Here is a 20,708-nt window from a genome sequence, read left to right on the forward strand (position 1 = left end):
GCAACATTTACGAGCAATGGCACCAGTAGAAAATATTCACACAAACTGACTGTTTAGCTTTACATCAACCCCACCCTCATACCTGTGGGTTATTAAGCTAAACTCAGTTACAAAAGAAAAGCCTAATTTGAGTTTCAGAGTTGGTCCAATCGCTCATACCTATTTTCATAAATGAAGGTATTGTTCAGTGTATTAGCTTAGCCTGCTGTTCTCACTCCACTGAAAGGAAGGCTGATAAGACCCCAGCAAGTGAAGGCTGACTGTGCCTCCTGTTGCCCTCAGCAAAACTAAGTGAAGCGATTCTGCACGACCGGCCTGGTCTCAGTCTCGTAGTTCGAAGCTCCCCTCTAGCACTTTCATAAGCTGTTCCTAACTTTTGGGCACTGTTTAATCTTTTACTATATACAATGAGAAGAAAGTGCCCTGATGCGCTTTTACTTATTTCCATTTTGCGAAAAGGTGCAAAACACAAGAAATGAAATTATCAATTGTCATGAAACTTTGTTCACAATTCAGCAGTAAATTATTTTGGGAAAGGGGAATGTACTTCAGATTAAATACTGTGAATATACTCACACTCACTTGATTATCACATTGAAAGCAAAAAGTCAAATTAAACAAGCATTAATTCTATATTTGTCATTTACACATAAATGATTCACAATTGCAATTTTAAAAGGGGAGTACCTAGAAGAGAAAGAAAATGATAAAAATAACAGTGGCAACAGGTTTAGTGAGTTTGGTATTTTCTGATTTAAGTGAATCAAGCAAGTCTTCTGTGTTAGAGATGTCCGACCGGCTGCTTTATAGGTTTCTTTGAACACCATCAAATTATTTCTTTTGAGTTGTCTGACTGGGGTGGTCCTGGAAGCATATGTTCACCTTGGTTTGATACAGCCTGTCAGTCTTGAACCTGTTGGGTGAACAGGTTCAAGTCTGACATTATCAGACCTTTGCTGTGTTATCAATTGTAGGTGTAGGACCAGGTCCAGGGCAACAACAGGGAGTTGCATTTTAGTGTATGGTGTTGCAGAAGAGTGACAACCGAACTGCAGTAAATGGACCAGGGATCTGTCCGGGCTCAATGATAGAGTACAGTGCATCGGGTTCATCCGTTGAGGCTATCCGTCCCTCTCTTAGTTTTTTCAACTCAGTGTATAATTGAAGATATGTCCGCTTGCCAAAGGCAGTGCTAGAGGTATCCATCATGGTATGAAGAGGTCTACAAACGAGCTTTCACAGCTGTCATTTATTTTCATGATCTCAACATAATCCAGACAAATCGTCAAAGAAGATATTACAGAAAAAATATTCCAACATTTAAGTGCATTTTAAAGTTCTTTTTAATTGCATTTATAAATTAAAGAGACTGGTAATTAGAGGGGACCAGATGGAGTCTTCATTCTAGGCATACGAAAATATTTTTTTTTTTTAATTAAGGAGACTTATTTGTCTTTCATTATAAATTATATTTTTTCAATAAAACTATCTGAAGCAATATCTATTATTGTTTTCTAAGTAGTATTTTAAAAACACAATTGTGGCTTTTTCTTGTAAAGGGACAGCCTGAGCACTGTGTGACCTTGTAGAATATCCGTCACCCTCATGCAGGCAGTCCAAATACGCAGTGCACAAGGTTTGAACATGTAACAGCCAGGGTTCCTATTCTTATAAAGTCTCAATATGTCCATGGTCAATAGCGCGATGGACACTAGGACACGTGCCCGGACGGATTGAGATGGGCGAGGTAAGCCGTGTACTTGTCTTCACAAGTTCTCACACAGTCCAGGAAGTAGTTCTTGTCGGCGATGGCTCTGAGGAGGTCTGTCTGGACGAGACAGATGTCATACAGTTCTGAGGTGGGGGCAGTACGTGTGCGACTGCCATCCGTCCCCTGAAATACCTGCAGCAAACAGGGGCAAAAAAAGACGTCAAACAAGGCACTAGTTCTTTTCTTTATTCAATGGTATGATTTTACCACTGCAACACAAGAATAAAATATAAAATTGTGTATGGTATTTCTATTACAATTACAAACTATCATAAATTATTAATTTGCTAAAGTGTCATTGTATTTGTTGTACCATATAAGCGTGAGCACAGCTTCAATACTACATACAGTTGCTCAATGATCCTGTTCCAAAATGAAAAGGAAATGCTTGGGTCGTTATTTAAAGTTGTATCAAGGTAAAATGTTTCATGTACATCACCATTCAGCGGAAGCATTCAAAATTCTATAGTTGTGCGCTAAGTTTCACAAAGGTGCAACCTAAAGCGGAAAGGTTGGTCACCACAGCCCAATTTTACCTGCAGACGAGAATTCCAGTCACAAAAGTTTGTGCGGGACATTTGCTCTGCAGAAATATTTTTGAGAGAGAAATTCTGCAAATACCTAAGGTGATCCAGGGTTCTATTTCACCTCAAAACATGCTATTTTCATCAACAATTTAATTTTTAATGTTACCACTTCGCACTCTATAAAAACTACTTACCAAGCTAATGCTAAGTTCACAAACTTAGCACACACTGATTCACATGAGGTCTGCAAGAGGGGTCAAGTTTGAGGGTTTCTGGAAGTGAACAGCTTTTTTTATGAAGTAAGTTAGAGGACTGAAGCAACACATTCATGCACTCAGGTACTTGTATGCCGGGGGGTAAAGGACCACTTCTGGAAGCACTGAAGGCCATGGACCTCTAAGAGAAGCCGTACACAGAAACTGAATGGCTTTGTCTGGTGCTGTGTAAGGCCTGCTGGCCAGTTGCTCTGACTGAAACATGTTCTGCGCGGCTAGTGATTAAATAAGCTGCATCCCGTGGACTAAGTTTCACTTCCATCACATAGCAACAAGGCAACCTCTGAGAGATCTCTCGGGCATGCAAGGTCGGCTTGCAGTAACCTGTTGCACGCGACACTCCATTATATCTAACACCCAAGCCTAGTCTTATAGGGGCCATCTTGTGTAGAGTAAAAAAACAGGTCTCTTCCCCCAGTTCTGAATCTCCAACAATAGGCGTTCTTGAATGTTCCTTTGTGTGGTGTTTACTTGCATTGCAAAGATGGTTCTAGAAACCATGAGGGTGACATCACGGGTCCATGGGTGGAATGTTGGGGAGAATAACGGTTGTAATGCGACAGTTGGGAGAAGCCCTGGTTAGTGGTGGATGTGCTATCCCCTCTCCTTCCTGCAATAAAAGTACTTACTAGGTCTTTCGCTTGCTGCCGCGTTTCTTCACTACAAGTTGGAGACGATCGAAGAACCCACTCATCCGCCAGTGATGGATCCTTATCTTAATTCCACCGACAGCCTTTCCTTAGTTTCGGTACCGGCTGTCTGATCTGTGCTAAGGCAGTGCTGGAAGTTGACGCAGGAGTTGTGGATTGCCAGGATTTCAACGCCGTGGTTTTGAAGGAGAGCGGACAGTCTCCTTTTGAGAGGTCAACAGAAGAGAACAGCATCTGCGCATGTTATAAGCTTGGATGACTGCACCGCACACTTGCAGTACCTACCAGTAGAGAATGTCAAGTCGGCAGCCATCTTAAGTGTCCTCCGGTTCACGTGATGACTTCAAGACGTTGGCGGCCATCTCAAGTTCCTCTTGTCGTCTTGCCTCACAGTATGCTTTCTTCACGACGAGGTGCAGCGCATCAAACCCGATGAGCAATTCAAGCGTATCAGCACGGTGATACACACACCACGCTCCTGAAGCGACCGCCATACTCACGCCTATGTGTAGATCTCTACAATCCCATTTGTTTGGGGATTGTAAAGTGCCATATATGAGTTTTTAATTCGACTAAGACTCAAAAATTCTCTCATCTCTCCAGACATCAACTCCATTATCAGTTATGAGCACGGCAGGGTAACTTTCCTCTCTGAAAATCTCACACAATCATTTATTGTAAACCTAGTAGTGATCTCAGGTAATAGTCGTACAATCAACCACCTGGAAAGAACATCCATTAAGACAATACCAAATCTCTTGTTAAGATCAACTCCTGCCATGGGATCAATAAAGTCAAGGCGCACACACTATGCCATACCTCACCGGGATCATGGATACTACTCGGAACAACTTGTGCACTGACGTTTAATCTCTTCCCGCACTCACTACATTCACATTATTTCAACCCATCCAACCATATCTCTGTCTATCCCTGGCCACCAAGACTCACATCTCAACCTTTTCTTTGTTACTGTCTGCCCAAAATGCCCTTCATGAGCTAGGAGAGGAAAAATGTTATCACCACGCATAATGATTTAGCACCATCAACAGTTCATCCAAGATTGCACTGAAGGGCCTCAATGCAATGGGTAAAGTGCTCTCTCTTCTACCGCCTTTACGTATAAGATTAAGAACTGCCTTCAACACCTCAACCTTCTCCATGGCGAAAGACCATTCAGATTTACCAACTGCTCCCCGACTCCACTGTACGAAATCCTCCACACTAGCTACTGCCCCTTCCCTTGTACACTTAGTAACCCCTAGCTCATGCACACTCCTCTAATCCAAGGTTAACCGTGCTAGGCAATCTGCTAGTACATTCCGCTACCCAGGTATGTACTCCACTAGGAAGTTGTATTCTTGCAATCTGAACGCCAATTGGGCATCACCTAGTGGCAACATTTTTAACAGTGGCTTGTTGGAGTGAAGAGTTATCTTGCGTCCTCACACATACGTCCTAAAGTATTCCACACCCCAAGGTATTGCTAAGGTCTTCTTCTCTATAACCGAGTAATGACGCTTCACAGCAGTCAAGGAGTGTGATGCAAAAGCCAAGTAACCCACTTTTTGGAACAAGACGGCCCCAATGCCTGTGTCTCTAGCATCCACCGTCACAATGGTGTTGCCAAGGATGTCAAAAGGTACTAGGATGCCCGCACCACATAGTTCTTTAATATTCTCAAAACACTTTTGCTGTCCCGTCTCCCATGTAAAGCTTCCTCATGAGCAGTTTCAACAACTCAGTTTTGCTGGCAATTTGTTTGTTACAAATTTTGAATAATACTTAATTAGCCCAAGAAACTAGCATAACTGGTCCTTATTGCAGGGAACTGGTGCCAGGTCTTATTGATCCAAGTAAATCTTTTTGGGTTTCAATCCTGCAGTTAGCTTTTTGGTCATAGGGCACACACGAGAGGCCTAATGGAAATTCCTTCTTGTGCTGCTCTGGCTGCCGTACACCTCCCAACTGCGCCAGGCACTCGGCCCAGTCTCCCTCGCAACGGCTTAGGCATGTGTTGATTAGTCCCTGGATATATTATGGGCTGACCACAGTGCTTATTATATTAACTCAAAGTTTATATTTGCTTTTGGAGAACGCACTATAGCCATACTTTCACCCCATATTTGACAGCCACGGTGCACGCTAGCACTTATCTGTAAGCTTCTCTACGCGTAGGACCCCATCCACACTTGAAAAGCACATCACCTGCTTGGCTGATAGATTGTCACCAAAATATATTGTAGTTAAGCTCAATCAACATCTTCAATCCAAGTTAACTGCTTTATTTAAGCACAGCTCTTCAAAATTGGTGCTCCTGTTATCAGCCAGCAGCAACTGTCAAAGCTGCTAGATTCTGAAGGACGCACCATTTCAACAGAACAGTCATGGCTCAAGATTCCACTTGTTATACTAGCAGTATACCTCATTATTCAAGATCACAACATAACAATAGGGGTTCTTGGCCCGATGAGGTCTCAGCAATTCCACTGTTTGGGACTAACTGTTGGTAACAATAGGGGTTCTTGGCCCCCAACGACCCCCAGCAGCCAAGGGGACTTCATCCTCCAACCAGTAGTGTGCCAGGAGGCACATTTGCAGAGTGGTTGTGATAGGGTACGGGACCTCCGAAGAGGTTTCAGCAAAACCTGTGGGGGGATTACTAGTGGCAACAATAGGGGTTATTGCCCCCAACTACTTCATTAGAGTTGGCCAAGCAATACTCTGCCTGCTCACAGAACTCCGCAAATTTTGGCGGAGTTTTTCGATAACTCCATGGAATGCCGCGGAGTGAAACTCTGCGAGCTTAACCCAGGCCTACAGAAAACGAGCACAAAATGAGCAAATCCCACTCAGGCACTCATGCACCCAAGCACAGAATAACTCAAGACACTCTCACAACAACTCACAGACCCATTCACTCACAGACAAACTCGGATACATACACCCAGTCACAGTGAGACACTCTTACAGAATCACTCATACTCTCTCTCGCCCACTCTCAGATTTACTCAGAGACTCACGCACCAACTCACAAACCCTCTCAGAGAATCATACACCCACTCACAGACCCACTCAGACACTGATATACCCACTTGCAGCCCCACTCATACTCGCTCACACCCACTTATAAACCTACTCAGACGCTCATACATCCAATGACGCACTCATGCACTCACTCACATACTCAGTGTCAAAGGGTAGTGGTTACAGTTAGGAAATAAAATTCGAAAAACATACAAATTCACTGAAAAACTACAAAGTTTACAGCGTCATTATAGTTAGAAAATAGAACAATAAAAAGTTTAGAAATTCACTGAATAAACAAAATGTTACAGGAACTTTATAGTTAGGCTCAGATTTCACTCGCACAAAACCAGCGACATTCAGCAGTTCTAGTTACCTGAGCTAATTATAACCAGGGCCTCTGGAATTATGTTCTTCTGCGGCGAATTTCGCATTATTATGGATTTGTCACATTTTACACTTAATCCATCATCTGTCACATAATCTGCAGATTTTAACGAATATAAATTTTGCTTCTAGCTCGAACGATTCAAAAGTTAATAAAAATGCAGCAACACTTGTAGCCACGCAGTGAAAGGCAACTTGCAAAGCTGGACTTATCACCTTTCTGTTGCTTAAATTTAGATTTGGGCATCAAACGGATACTAATTAGGTGCAACCAATGCCCATACAATGTTACCAAGTTTAAAAATGATGAAATAATTACATATTATTACAAAATGTGCCGCATTATGTTGCATAATTTGCCTTTTCTTGCTGCATAATTTACTCAACCCTGGCGCATAATTTGGCCTTCTCCTGACGCATAATTCCAGGGGCCAAGACTATAATTTATGCTCCCACAATGCACTGCTTAGGACGTCACATATTTCATCACCCACGACATGGTCAGTGACATCACTAATTACATCTTAGATGACATCACTGCTGACTTCACCCACATAACCACTCACGCCCATATGACCTCTCATACACCCACTCACATACAATTACTTATGCAACCTCTCACTTATCTATAGAGCTACTCGCACACCTACTCACTCAGAGCCTGATCATACAATCAGTCACTCACCCATACAGCCACTCACAAAATCACACACTCACCCATATAGCCTCTCAACAGAGCCACTCACTCATCCATTCAACCACTCACAGCCACTCACCCATACAGCCACTTACACATACAGTCAGTCAGTCACTCATACAACCATTCAGACACCCACTCACCCATACAATCACTGACACACCCACTCACAGCCACTAAGTCACCCACACAGCTACTCAGACACCCACTTATACACTCATACAGCCACACACACACTCACTCACCTGTACAGTCACTCAGACACCCACTCACACACAGATACACACAGTCACACAGCAACTCACAAACTATGTTAAAAAAAGGAATACCTCAATAGTACACTAAGTATACAAATGTAGCTTTTGTGGTTCCTTAGTATAAACGTTTAACACAAAAACATTTAACACAAAAACATTTAGAAAACACTGAGAATCACTGGATGATGTCATCAGTGATGACATTTGCGATGTCATCAGTGATGTCACTGATCATGTCATGAGTGATATAATATGTGAGGTCATACTCAGTGCACTGTGGGGACGTAAGTTATAGTAAGCTCAGGTAACTATAATCGGTGCATTACACTGGTTTTGTATGAGTGAAATCTGAGCATAACTACAATGTCCCAGGTTAACTTTAATATATTTATAAAAACACAAATACTACGTGATCTTTCTTCACAACCCATTGTACAGCGGCACAAACTCTCCTCGGCACCGTCATCCGTAAGTTACACATTTTTCTTTATTTCTCTGATCCATCACTAATCCATATGTTCCCAAAGGATAACAATAATTTAAAGTGCAATAAAAACGGCTAGCTGCGTCAATCTCCCAGGTCGAAAATATATATTACCTACTGGCGGTCGCCAGTAGGTAGTTATAGTTAGGACCACGTTTCCATAGGAAATCCGCAACATTCTATTTTGAATAACTTTGGCGCCGGTTGACGAATCCTCGCAAATTTTTCAAAACAGGTGGGGCGCTACGCTCCGCTCCTACCCTGAAAGTCTCGGGGGGATTCGTCAAGCGGGGGCTGAGATAAAAGGGGGGTCCCAAAACGCGTTTTTCCAATGCATTTTTCCATAGGACCTTTAGACACAGCTACAGCCCGAACGGCTGAACAGAATTACTTGAAATTTGGCAGAGAGGTAGTCCTCAGGTCAAGGAAGTGCCTTTTGTGGGTTTGGTGTAAATCTGTTCAGTAGATTCTGAGAAAATAGCCTTTAAATCAATATATATATCTGAGCCAGCTTACGGTGCGCTTACGGTGCGCTTACCGTACGCGTACGGTGGCGTGCGCGAGCGCGATTCCGATTGGCCCTTAGATCTTAGTAAACATTCGAATCGGTCGAAACCAGGAAGCGGCGGCCGCCATTTTCTCTCTCGCACTCTGACAGGGAGTTGAAAAACAAAGTGCAAATCATGTAAAGGGGCTGTTTACACAGCTCCCAAGCACCTAGCCATGTCGAGGGAGTCCCCAACGATCCCCCAAGTGAAAAAAGGCAATTTTATTTTTTTCGAAAATTTTGCCGATTACGCTTACCGTACGCGTACGGTAAGAAATAATAATAAAAAAAAAATATCCACATTCTCCCCACCCCGAGTGCAAAAGGTGCCCGAAGGGCACCTTTTGTGCATGGCTCATATGAGATAAACAAAACATATATTTTACCTGTCACAACGATGCTCATCATATGACCTCCATGTGCGCACGGTGCGCGAAGCGCATCGTGCGTTCATGGCCCATCTAGCGCACCGTGCGCGCACGGAACGAACTGCGTTAAGTGGGCGCGCACGCCACAAATGGCGTAAAGTAACTTAGCATTTAAAAAACCTTGCAAATTCACTGAAAAAACCATAGGTTTCACACATGTTATAGTTAGCTGGACATTTTACTGATAAAAAACCAATGAAATTCCCCCGTTATAGTTACTGTAGGCAACTATAACTCACGCGACCGTAATCCTCTGCTGATGACATGTGTCTTTATGAAAAAAAAATATTTGTAATATATGTATAGCTAAAATTTAATGGAAGAAGACATGGGCAAATAAGTGTCTAAATACAGTATTAGCATCAGCAGAGGATTGCGGTCGCGTGAGTTATAGTTGCCTACAGTAACTATAACGGGGGAATTTCATTGGTTTTTTATCAGTAAAATGTCCAGCTAACTATAACATGTGTGAAACCTATGGTTTTTTCAGTGAATATATATATATATATATATAGATAAAAAAACATAACTTGCTGGCGATTGCCAGTAGGTAGTTAGAGTTGGGATCTACTTTCCATAGGAAGAGTTTTTTTATTATTTGCCAATACCTTTGGCGTCATTCGATGAATCCTAACGAATTTTTCAAAACTACTTTGCCACCTACTTCAGCTGCTTTCCTGAAAGATTCAAGGTGATCCATCAAGCGGGGGCTGACAAAAAGGGGGGTCCCAAAGCGCGTTTTCCCCCACTTTAATTTCCATAGGAACTTTAGACACGGCTACAGACCGAACTGCAGAACAGTATATGTTGGTCCAGGGAAATGCCTTTTTGTAATTTGGTGTAAATCCGTTCAGTAGTTTTGGAGGTATTAAAAGAAATTATCAATTGAATATATAGGGACGTGGAGGCTCCAACGACCCCTCCTGATCTCGTGCTGAGATCTGATTGGCTGCTAACACTTCAAACCATGAAGTGTTGGCAGTTCAAGCAGTCTCAGAAAAAACATTTTTTTAAAAAGAAAAGCGAGCAGGGTAGATATAAGCATTTTTTTTTGTTTAATTTTTGGTGGGAGCTGCGTTGGAACCGTAGCTCCTGACGAAAATGTAATAGAAAAAAACAACAACAAAAACACAGATTCCAGGGCTTCTTTACTAACTGGCCCCCAGGTGGGCCAGGTCCTGGGGGCGTTTTGAAAATAAAGGAGGGAGGGCGGGCGCACTGCCCTCCCCTCCCCTCCTGGGGATTATAAATGTCACAGGAACCACCATCTCCCCAAGGCTTATTCATTGTTAAAGTGGGGGCCTCATGGACCCCGTACCCCGGGGACCACCACCTTCCCGGGGCTTTTAAATTTGCAATGTGAGGCCTCACGAACCTACCCGGGCCCCAGGGGCCACCTCCTCCCAGAGGCCAACTTTAAGAAAAAAATGTCAGGGGGCTGCGTGCACCCCCACCTCCCTGTGACAGGCCATACAACAAGAAAGGAGGGGTGCCTCTCCTCCTGTAGCCATAGATGGCTCTGAGGACTGCCACCCCCCAGAGCCGGCCCCTGCTATGTCCCAAGGTGCCCACCCCCGGGACATAGTAGTTTGCTATGGCTTAGCAGGAGCTTTACCAATCCCGTCAAGTAACAGCAAACACTCCACTCCAAGTGAGAGCTGACAAAATGCTCTCACTTACTGGAAGAGGAACATTCGTCTGTTTCTCTGCCCTGTCAAGCGGACAGGGAAACAGATAAATTGCTTTCAGATACAGGGAGCTGCATGTTTAGCAGTTTACTGTGTCCGAAAGTAATGCCGGCTCCCACAGGAGGTGGGGAGCCGGTAGGGACTGCAGGGGGAGTGAGGCTCCTCCCGCGGTCCCAGTGGAGACTGGGTGCCCTGAGGGAACTCACTACAAATTGCCAGGCCCCATGGGATGGCGTCCCCAGGCTGAAATGGGCCAGGGAAGGGAAGAAGCGCAGTCTCCTTCCCCATTTGTAAATGGCCGGGGGTTGTGGTCCTCGGCGAGGGGGGGCCACGTGCCCCCCCTTCCATAATTCCAAATAAAACATTGTAAAAATTACAGACTGGGCCACAGTGGATGGGGTCTCTGCGGATGAAATTGGCCCGGGAGTCTGGCCACGCAGTCCCCCTCCCTCATAGTCAAAAGGCCTGGCCCCAGGGAATGGAGTCATCGGGACTGAAATTTCCCCAAGGAAGCGGGTTCACGCTGTCCCCTCCCCTAATATATTTTTTTTTTTTGTTTAAAGGCTGGCCCTACGCAGCGATAGTGCATATACAAATACAGTGGCAACAGTAGTGTCCAAATATCACAGTGGATAGGATGCTAGCCATCCAATATGTTGAGCTTACCATGGTTTGAACAATACTATCGTCTTCACTGAGGCGAATGTTGTCATCAAAGAAAATATGGTGAATGCTGGTGTCTTGCGGATCAATCCAAAACGGCTTCCCACCCGTGCTCCTAAACTGATGCTTTGCCCACCTGAAGCAGAACAGACGTTATTGAGTTGATTTAACAAAACATCACAGTTTGACATGAAGCAGAACATTTCATAAACTTCGCGTGCAACATAATCACTCGTGTATTCCTCCTACTCTAAAGCCTTCACTAGCAGGTCTGTGCTTCATCTGTGGTCTGTCTATCCTGCTTTCTCCTTTGGTGGCCAACAGAACAAAGAGCAGCTGCACAGCAGCTACGCACAGGCCGTCGATAGTCCTACAGAAGACAAGCATTAGTGTGTGAAGACCACGCACATTAACCATACAGGCAACGAGGAGGTAGAGCAGCACCGACCTTACAACTCCCTGTGGTAACCGTACCACAAATAGCTGCTCAAGTGACACAACTGCCTCTGATTCACTCCCTCTGACCTACAAATAGTGCAGCTTTGAGCAGGTATTTGTGGTCTGTGAGTGAAGGGGTCAAAGCTGCCTCTGTGCCACCAAAAGAAGGGGGCAACAAGCCAAACTTGCTAAACACAGGGTCTTCCTTTCGCAAGGCTCTGTGGATGCAGACCCAGATAAACATACAAGAGTATGAAAACTGTTAAATAAAGTATGTGACGTAGACATGTCTTGTAGGAAAAGGTTATTGATTCATTCTTCATGTTACGGCTTCAGTTACAAGTGACAGGAAGATGGTACGTTCCATGTAATGCCCCACCATCAGCAGCCTCCTTGCCGCAAAGCACATACACTACAACTGGCTCACCTTCTTCAAGCACAAACACTCCCGCATTCAGAGGACCTCACCATTGGCTGAGCAGCAAGGCAAAGAACAACAATGGGGGGAATGCGTTATCCCAGCAAGTAGATTACGGCTAAAACCCTGACGAGATTCTTACAACTCCTCGTTCCAGCATCAGACCTATCACAGCAGAGGTTGAAACTTGAGGGGAATATAATCACTCAAACCTTCAAATATTCTGGACACTGGCCTCCTGAATAATCCGTGTCAGGCCACCCTAGAAGAATGTTTGCCCGCTTACAGAGCTAATGCAACTATTACAAGGATAATAAAGGTTTTTAATGCAACTAATAACCCACAATGGGATGGGCGGTGGGTTCAGTGAGCGAGTTCGTGAAATGAATGAAGTATGCAAGTCTGCATTAGATCACCTGCTCTTGTGCCTGCCAAGACCGCTGACAACTGGCTCTTCCCACTAAGCATGGAATTGTGCTGGAGATGAAATTCACCCCGATGTCCTTCGTGGGACCCCACATGGCAGCAAGTGCAGAGAGCCGGGGCAACTCTTACACCAGGGTGAACTGATGGAAGCCTCTGAGCGGAGCACCATCCTCTGGTTACATTTTACATCTTTCACCTGCATAAACAATGTGGAAGTGTTCTGCTCCCAGGCAGGCTTTCCTGAGAGCAGCTTTAGGAATACAGATGAACACAGTTTAGGACGGATCCCACTGGGGAAGTGACGTCATAGTAAGGCGGGGCCGGCATCGGACCTGCCGATGATATGGCGGTCCTGCCGGCCCCAACGACACCGGAGGAGGGCCTGTCGCGCCCCTTGCGATGCGTCAGGCTCGCCCTCCAATGAGTCTGCAGTAGACATGGCCCGGAAGTGAAAGTTTCACTTCCGGGTCATGGAAGTCGCCAGGGCCCGCCCCTCTTGAGGGGCGAGCACTCGCCACTAATAAAAAGCTGGGGAGCAGAGGAATCTTCCTCTTTTGCCTTCCGCGCTCCCCAGCCTTATTGTACGACCTTCTTAGGAGGTCTTTGGATAATATTTTCCCACCCACCATCCCCTAGAGCAAAGGTTGTGTTATGTACATGTACTTGCCTTATTGTTTTCCAGGTTGTAAGGTGTAAAATATCTTGTGTTTCCCTTTTTTAGGTAAAAAATTGTCGTATTTTAGTGCATTTCCGTGGTCAGGCGGTAAGGTCATGATTGGTGAGCAGTAAATTTAAGGTCCTTAGGGGGCGGCGCCATTCCTTGAATGGGGTTGCCCAAGGGAGTCCACTCCTACAACTCTCCAGGGGCAGTTACAGCCGTCGTGGCTGTATGGGTGCGGGGGAGGGGGGAGTTACGCTTTTCCTAGGCTGTTGGCCATCCCGCATGTGCACAATGGCGCCAGTAAAGGGCGCAGAACTGCAAGGGACCCCGATGGACCGATGGAGAGAGTGTACAGGGCGTACGGGGGTAACTGGGGGGGGGGGGGGAGGGGGGAGTACCCTCACGGTGAACGGGCCCTCTGCGCATACGCACTCAGGCGGGGGGTTTAAGGGATAAGGATCTGACACCAGTTATTGACCTTGCCGTAGGCTCAATCATGGATACGCAGAAAATGATTGCCATTATGATTATGAATGATGTATGCTTAGAATCGGATAGGAAATAACTTGTATTAGAGTGATGTTAAGGTTAGCCATCTGATATCTGTACATATCAAATGTAATCAAATGTCAATAATATGATTGTCTGCGTAAAGATTGGTTTTGTAAAAAATTAATATTTAATGTTTGATTAATTTTGTTAATAAAAATACGGACGGGGGCTATCTACGACCCCCTTTTCCAACTAAACCCGTGTCCCTGATATTCTGTGGGGCTGAACAATGGAGGAGGGGGGGTTATAGGTAGTACCAGGCCATATGGCAATTCCATCAGGGAGCGAAGTGAATGAGAACTTGGAATCAAAACCGAGCCACGCGCAGCCCAGGCAGCCATTTCCAGGGTGGTCCCAAATGAATGCCCAAGGGAATTCCTGCTAGACAAAAAGGATTTCGGAATAATGATCAGTGAAGTAAAGCAGTAGCATCAAGGAAGCATGGAATATCATTTTTCTTTATTGTAACTGACTTGCCGTGTCTTCTGCTCGCTCTAACAAATGGCTCAACTCCCGCGCGCACACCGACAGCACTGGCCTCAGTCCACCCTCTCACTCCCACTCCCACTTTCCTTTTTTCTTCTTCTTCGTTTCTTTCAATTGCAAAGTGCTCTGATGCCCAGGTCTGGTTCGAGCGATATAAAATAATAAATATATAGAATGAATGTACTTCGTCTTCAGATCTTGGACCAGACATACTAAGACAGGTCTCAGAAAGTGGCCGGAAATTCAGCACCAACTTTCTGTGAACCCTCTGGTTTGCGATGTGACTTCTGCCCTAACAGGTAGCATAGCAAAATCTCCACACAGGGGGTCACAGACCAAAAGCCTAAGAAGTATCAGGCAGCTGGCAATGTGCAGCCTCCAGGGACTGGTTACACACAAAGATGGTGCTCTGCAAGAAAGGCAAAGCCTTCATCCCTGCATTTGCATTCCATACCAGGAGACTTTTGTTCGCTTTTTTTTTATTCACTTTTTGTAAGCAATCCATGTTGTTTACACGACCTTGTACTGCTATTAGAGTACTAGGAGGCGACAGGCAGTGACCCCCTTCATCACTGCCTACTCCCACCGAGGCGGAGGGCAAAATTCAAGGGGGCAGGTGTCCAAAAGGGAACCCTTCCTCTTTCCGAATGGGTTACTACCTCCTTCCAGGTCTCGGTAGCTGATCGATGGTTCGCGAACTATTGACACATATCAATGCAACTCACAATTTGGAAGGGATGTTCTATTCACGCCCCCACCAAATTCGGAATGGATCGCAGAACTCGTTTTGCAATGAGGAAAGGCTTTCCAGACTCATTAAACTTCCTTAATACATGGAATAAAGCAATTTGTTTATGCAAACACTGATTTTGTGAACTGCATGGAATGAGCGCCTTGGACATTGGGCGCCTTGACTCTCGGAGATGAGAAAGCTTCGCTTAGAGAGCCCAAATCGAAATTGTTACATGCCTGTAGCAGTACTTTTGCAACTTGAAGGCTTTCTGCGTTCACATACTGTGCATTATTCTGCCATCTAGTGGTTAAAGTCTGGAATAGTCTTAGTTTCACGTTTTTAGGTCTCGCCTACGCAGCGCGCATGCGCTGATTAGGAGGGAACCTCTTGGAATCGATTCGCTTTTTCGCTCAAAAACATGCATGCTTTGCATTGCGTTCAATTGCAACGTGTGCACGTTTCGCGTTTCCCTTGCGGGAGAGACCAGCGGCGCCATGTGTTAGCAATTATCGCGCTCACTCCCGCAAGGTAAACGCTGCGTGTCCCTGCTCTCGGCCGCACTCCCCCCACCCCTCCCACTTGCCCGCACTGCTCCCCAAAGTGATTTGTATCAAAAATGCTCTGGGACTTTAGTGTGCATCATAGAAAGTAAACACTCAGGGAAATTCCAAAGAGTTAGTGTCCCTGCTAGTGTCTGTTTTGTTTTTAGCCCAGAATTGTAATTAAGATTCAAATGAGCAGTCAAACATGGTTATATTGGGGCATGCTTTATCCGAATGGCGGAAAGGTCACTTTTTCCCTCAGAACTTCTCGGCCACAGCTGCACAATTACCTTGGTAATTGTATCATAACGTTGATTAACTATTTTGTGAAAGTTTGGGTATACAACATTAGATTTCAAAATCACAGCACTCTTGGCGTGTTTTATAATTGAATATAAGTTGACATCTTTGGAATTACCTGTCAAAAACGTGCAACGTGCCTTGTGCGCACTCATAAATGAATGAATGGAAAGCATGCGTTATCAATGCCTCAAAGCATGCGTTATCAAAGCATCATGGGCAGTGCCCTCATTAATGATTATCGTACCGACTACTTCCTCCCCACCCCCATTTGTCTGAAACTATAACAACACCTTCAAAGATTAGATTACTATCATAACTGACAAATTACACCATGGCAGGAGAGCTCTCTTGACATTTTGTTTTGCAGTTTTATAGTGCTCGAACTCGACCCAAAGGTATTTGAGCCGTTTCTGGATCTCCGAACTGCAGCCATATTTCAGTAGAAGAGCCTGTGACTGCTTTACTAAGCAGCGTGCAGGATGCAGCTTTGGAAAGGGTCTCTTTCACTGCAGATTTTATGCCACTGGCTCTGCATGTAAGGCCTACCTTCCTCGCTGTGTTAGGTGGCAATAAAAACACGACAGCATGAAAACACTTTACCACATCTTAAGGATGGGCAATGCCTAGAAAAGTAATCATTCACCTGAACACCAGATTTGGATAATTTTCCCTCCCTCGCTCACTTGTTCCCTCGTTTATCTCCCTCCTTCTGTTTCATGTTCCCTCCTTCACGCATACTTCCATTATGTTTCCTATTCCCTCCCATCTGCCATGACCATACCAATCCTCTTCCCTCCTACCCTCTTTCCTGATCCCTCCTCCTCTCCGGTTCCCCAGCCCCCTCATCTGCTTCATTATTCCCTCTCCTGATCCCTTCTACCCTCCCACCATCTTTCCCACTCCAGTTAATTCCTCCCCTGTCCTTAGTCCCGGACTATCCTATTTCCTCCTCCTTTATTTCCTCTACTGGTCATTCTTTTTGTTCTCTTGTTCCTCTGTTCCGCCACTGTTCTCTCTTTCCGTTCTGTTCCCTCCTTGCCTGTCCTATTCCATCTTGCATCTTTCGTTCACTGCTCTATCTTCTGTTACTCACTAGTCTCTCTTGACCCTCATGCCTTCTGTCCTCCCTACTTGGCTCGAACATTCCCTCCTTTCCTCTCTCCTGTGCCTCCCATTCCCTTTATGCATGTCCTGGTCTCTCTTTCCGTCTCACATTCTCCCGTTTTCACTCTCACATACCCCTTTCCCCATCAACAGGTCCTTCCTTCTCTTTCTTGTCCCTCTTCTTTCTCCTGTTCCCTTCTTCCCTTTCCCGTTTTTTCTTCCCTCCGCTCCTAACCTCTATAGTCCATTCCTTGCTCCTCCGTCTCCTCGTTCTCTGTCATGTTCCCTCCTTCAACACCTGCTGCCTCTCGGTGCTTCGAAGTGTAATTTTGTCGGTATAAGCGCTATTCCTCCCATGAGGAGAGAGGATGTGGCGCAACGGCCAGAGCTGCTGACTTTTTAGCTGGAAAAGCAGGTTCGAGTCTCGGCGCCCGCTCAACATCCTGTGATTCTGAGCAAATCTCTTCATGTCCCCGCGCCTACCAACAATGAATATGCCCTTGAGTAATATAATTGGTGCTAATGTAAAGCGCTTCACTACATTAGGATCGAGTTCGCGCTATCTAAAACTACAGAAAACAAGCATTGGCATAGCCAATAGGTCTCGCATTTAGGACCTTGTAAGTGTTTAACTATGCAACAGTTAATGTTGTTGCACCAAGGATATTGTGCTGCATAACTAAATACTTATAGGGTCCCAAAGGCGAGACCTATTGGCCATGCCAATGCTTGTTTTTTTCTCGGAACAGGTGTCATTGTCGGCCATTTGGTGGTCTGTCCCTTCTCTCATGACGTCAGACGTATGATCCGGAAGCTCCATCACATGTTTGTCATTTTTAGATTTTTTTCTCTATCGTCCTTGCCTGTATAGCTTCCTTTGTGTTCATAAATGGTCTTCCCAACTGCAAACATTCACGTTTTCTGGCGGAAGTGGGAGGGTCGCATGTGAATACAGAAAGACTTCAAGCTTCAAATCTACTCCTACAGACAAGTAAACATTCACCAATGCTGGCGAGTTGACTCACTAGCGACCTGTGGGGACGATAATGGAGACGCAGTCATTGACCCCTCTGGCTGGGTCCTTTGTGAAGTGATTGTATTTTTTTTCCTCGTGTGTATTGTATTGTAAGTGCATTTAAATAGCGCTTACTATCCCGATGAGGCGTTAAAGCTTTTTTTTGGTGAGTAGCACGCTACTCTGGAAACAACAATGGATTAATGTTGAATTAGTATATTGAAATATGAAAGTAATTTGAGTGGTGGATATGTTAGCGAGTTATTTGGATTCAGAAGGATAGCGAAGGGATAGAAGAGGGAAAAAAGTTTGCAATCAATATTGCGCTTGTTACCCCTGCTGGGGTGTTGAAGCGCTTTTTTGGTGAGTAGCACGCTGCTCCGGAACCCATAAAGGATTAGTGGTGAGTTAGTATAGTGAAATATGAAGGTAAATTGAGTGGTGGATATGTTAGTCAGTTATTTGGATTGAGAAGGGTAGTAGAGGGATAGCAGAGGAAAAATGTTTGCATTTATATAGCGCTTGCTACCCCTGATGAGGTGTTGAAGTGCTTTTTCGGTGAGTAGCATGCTAGTCTGGAACCTATAAAGGATTAGTATAGTGAAATATGAGTGGACATGTTAGCCTGTTATTTGGATTGAAAAGGATAGTGGACGGATAGAAGAGGAAAGGATTTAGATTGTTTTAGAGGTCATAGCAGTAGGAGGAGGCATGGGATTAGTAAAAGGGATGTGGAGGGGAAGAGTCTGAGGGAAGGGTTTAGAAAGGCTTGTTTTGGGGGATTGGTATAGTAAATGAGATGATGGAAGGAGGGGTAGAGTAGGGAAGTCTACAAGGGCTATTTTGGGGATCTTAAGAGTGGTATGGGGTGTGGGATGAATGAGAGAGTGGAGGATATTTTGATAGAGGTATAGGGTGAGAAATGGGGTAGTGTATTGGAAACAGTAGTAAGAAGAGGCTTGAGATGAGTCACAGAGTTGAGGTAGATGATATATTGAGAGAGGTATAGGGTGAGAAATAGGGAACTGCACTGGATATGCTGAATTAGCAGAAAAATAATAAATATATAGATCCAAGTACATGGATGGTATATAGATGCATACAGTAAGTGAGTATATGCAGATTCAAGATGCATTAAATAAATTCAGACTTTCAAGTGTTGTTGTACTTAAAATTGATTTTATTAATTTGTTAAAAAAAATCATTCTACACATTTACACAAAGCAATACACATATATAGGTACATATATATAGTACAAATAAACACTTGTATACAGAGGGATATGCTGTATATTTCTGTTATGTGGGGAAGAGCTAATTCTTGAGTAGTTTTCTGAAGATAAGGTGGTTGTCCGTGGATCTTATGTTGGGAGGTAAAGAGTGTTGTAACTGCCCTTTGCAGATGCTGGTTCTTTAAAGGCCTCCCTTCATTGGTCTTGAACAATAGGCAGCATTTGAAGGAACCGGTTCTTGTGTTGACAAGGTAGCAGGATTTCCAATAGAACAAATGTTTTCTTTTGTTACTCTTCCAGCTTGAGGCCATAGATGTTCGCTGCGTGCTTTACCACTGTGTTATATTCTGAAAAATCATCCGGCGTCGTGGGCCTTGAGAATTAGTAGTCAACACCCTCTTCCAGAGATTCTGCATGGATGTCCTGCCCGTCGTCTGAGAGTCTGGCCTTGAAGACTACCCCTTGGTACTGTTCATCATCAGCTTCATCATAGAAACGGAGGGCCTCTTCTGCCTGTTTGGGTGTTGCTGGTGGGTGGAACTCCGGTTCCTCTGCTTCAAGGTAAATCTCCGTTTCCTTCAGGGGTTTGAAATTTTCTTGCATTCTTTCATGGAGCCGTCAAACTCTTTCTTCTTTTTGATGAGGGCTACCATTTCGGCTTTGAAACGTCGTTTTTTCTTATGTTCTTTTTTTCTAAAAACTCTTTCAGACTTACTTTGGTGTTTGAAGAGATTTTCTTTGACAGACTGTAGGCTCCCTTAGAAGATGCCACATGCGGTAGGAAGTCTCCTGTGCTCTCATAATGCGTTTTTTTTAGGACTTGGATGGAAAATCTAGGCCAGATTCAGCATTACCCCCAACATCCCTGTTTATTGGACCATGACAGGAATTACAAGTCGAGCATTCACCTCGAACAGGTGATTATCAATGCAGTGGGATACATCTTGAGGTACTTCTAGCCATAACAGCAGTTTGCTAATCACCTCTGTCCTACCCGCAAAGCGTTGGTAACCTTTCGAAACCCTTGGGGGCTTGCAGCATTTACCATTAGCAAGGCCCCATTCACTGATAAAATGCCAAGTGTGTCTGCTCTCCCTGCAAGTCCCCTGGGAATGCTACTTTATACAGCAGAGAGAGCCATTAATGTTCTTTCGATAGCATGGAGGGCTACAGAACAAGAGTGGTTCTCTACAAACATGAGCAGCTGAGCTATGTGGACAGCACGCTGAAGCTTCTTAAATGCTTCTTGAGCTGCTTTCCTCATCAAAGCAGTCGGCAAAGCAGCATAAACTAGAACAAGCATTGGCAAAGTAAATATATGCGACCTTGGCAGGCTGGTGCAATGGTTGATTAATGTTTTTATTGAAAGAATGTGCACCAAACAAAAAAGGAAACAT

At 44.6% G+C, this 20,708-nt stretch overlaps 1 protein-coding gene across 2 annotated transcripts in view; it reads right to left on the bottom strand.

The window, feature by feature from the left end:
- Positions 1-1,242: 1,242 nt before the first annotated feature.
- LOC146797314 (uncharacterized) overlaps positions 1,243-20,708 on the bottom strand; it is a 421,742-nt gene continuing 402,276 nt past the window's right edge. For both annotated transcript variants that reach the window (XM_085624305.1, XM_085624304.1), the window contains exons 4-5: positions 11,405-11,537; positions 1,243-1,903 (exon numbers count right to left, since the gene is read on the bottom strand). In XM_085624305.1, coding sequence (XP_085480431.1) covers positions 1,712-1,903; positions 11,405-11,537 — 325 coding nt within the window. In that variant the 3' untranslated portion in view covers positions 1,243-1,711. The remainder of the gene's footprint in view (positions 1,904-11,404; positions 11,538-20,708) is intronic.

The sequence above is a fragment of the Triturus cristatus genome, chromosome 9 (genome assembly GCF_964204655.1).
Source record: "Triturus cristatus chromosome 9, aTriCri1.1, whole genome shotgun sequence".
NCBI lineage: Eukaryota > Metazoa > Chordata > Amphibia > Caudata > Salamandridae > Triturus > Triturus cristatus.